Here is a 1,696-nt window from a genome sequence, read left to right as displayed (position 1 = left end):
ATTTTGTAAGTTCACTTACCTATAATAATAATAATAATAAAGAAAAGTTATTTTGGTTAGGTAATATAATTATATAATTATGAAAATATAATTTTTATCTTTTATCTTTTTCATTAATTTGATAGGTGAGAGTCGACGGATAAGAGATGTAATTAATTCATAGTCTTTATTGACTTTCCATTTTTGTATTTACAACCTATTATAGATACTACTTTCCAAAATTTTATCCTACAAATACAAAATTTTAAGCCTTTTCTAACATCCCTCTGCGAAAATTGTTTTAAGAATTATCCCTGCTACTACCCTACCTATGGAGCACCCACCACCACCATCCCCCCCAAACCCTAATGAAAACCCTAATCCTCCCGAGCCAGAGAGAGTTGACGGTGATGCAGAGGGTGCCGAACCCGAATATAGTTGCAACTATTTTGATAAGAAGTTTAGAAGTAAGCAGATATTGGGAGGGCATCAAAATACCCACAAGATGGAGAGAACTATCGAAAAAAATACCCATAACCGTCAGTCCCCTTTTGGCTATTTTGCCGGGGCTGGCCAACCATACACTCCCGCAATGGGCCCTACCTTGCCAATCGTTGGGGCTTATCAGAGACCCTTCCAGGCGCCACAGATACCTTTGCAACACCCTAGAATCCGATTGGGGTTCAATCCTCGTCAAGCAATGCAACCGATCCCCCGAATGGCCGTACCATCTCCTCATATAGTTGTGCTACTGCCACCGGCACACCCACAACCAGGACTCAATAATCCCTTTCATGGGATAACCCAGAGGAATGTTATCCCTTTTATGGGGTCGGATTTTTCTTCGGCTACTGGAAATCAGGGTTTTGAAAACCTTCAGTCTTTTGGTAGTAGAGTTCACCATGTCGGTGGGTTTTCCCCGAAAGCACCAAGGAATGATGCCGAGGATTACCCAGATATTGATGACTCTGGCTTTGACTTATCTCTAAAATTGTGAATTGAGTCTAATAGTTTTTTTTTTTTTGGCAATAGTTAGGGAAAATTGCAAAAAATATCCCACATGTATACCTCATTATCACTTTTGTCATATATTTATTTCGCGGGCAAAAAAATATATCCCACATGTTTACAAAATTCGCTATTTATATCATTTGGTCGTGCATGGCTGCGCGTGGTGTGAACGTCACACGCAGCTAAATGATAGAAATAGCGACTTTTGCAAACATGTAGGATATACTCTGCCCAAGAAATAAATATAGGAAAAAAATGATAATGGGGTTAACATGAGATATTTTTTGCAATTTTCTCGTAATAACTAATAGTTTTGATGATGTGATTGTTCCAATGATGTGTTTGAAAAATCCAGTTATATTATTTGTATTTCCAATGAAAAATGATTCATATGAATTGTTTGATTTAGTCTTTTTTTTTTTTCTTTTTTTTATTATTAATATTTTTTTAGTTCTTTAACTTTACATTGCTCTATAGTTTATTTTTCTTTTCTTTTTTTTTTTGTTTTACATTCTCATAATTTCACTTCATTAACAAAACATTCAACATATTATTTCCGTACAAACTAATAAAAACCATTCGAATAAAATTTTGAGTTTGCTTTTTTCATTTCTTCTTTCAAATTTTGTTTGTTAGTTTTTTTTTTTTTTTTTAAGAACTCCCTGCTTTCCGCTGTAAACATCGCATCCGTCGTATATTTCCTTAC

At 35.0% G+C, this 1,696-nt stretch overlaps 1 protein-coding gene across 1 annotated transcript; it reads left to right on the top strand.

The window, feature by feature from the left end:
- The first annotated feature begins 310 nt into the window (after window positions 1-310).
- On the top strand, window positions 311-976 carry LOC127239190 (uncharacterized). The gene has a single exon (XM_051257217.1). The coding sequence runs from the start codon at window positions 311-313 to the stop codon at window positions 974-976; it is 666 nt and encodes a 221-aa protein (XP_051113174.1).
- The last annotated feature ends 720 nt before the right edge of the window (window positions 977-1,696 follow it).

This window comes from Andrographis paniculata, unplaced genomic scaffold (genome assembly GCF_009805555.1).
Source record: "Andrographis paniculata isolate CXL003 unplaced genomic scaffold, ASM980555v1 Contig77END, whole genome shotgun sequence".
NCBI lineage: Eukaryota > Viridiplantae > Streptophyta > Magnoliopsida > Lamiales > Acanthaceae > Andrographis > Andrographis paniculata.
Note: the sequence above shows the minus strand (reverse complement) of the source record. Positions and strands in the feature narration are given on the sequence as shown.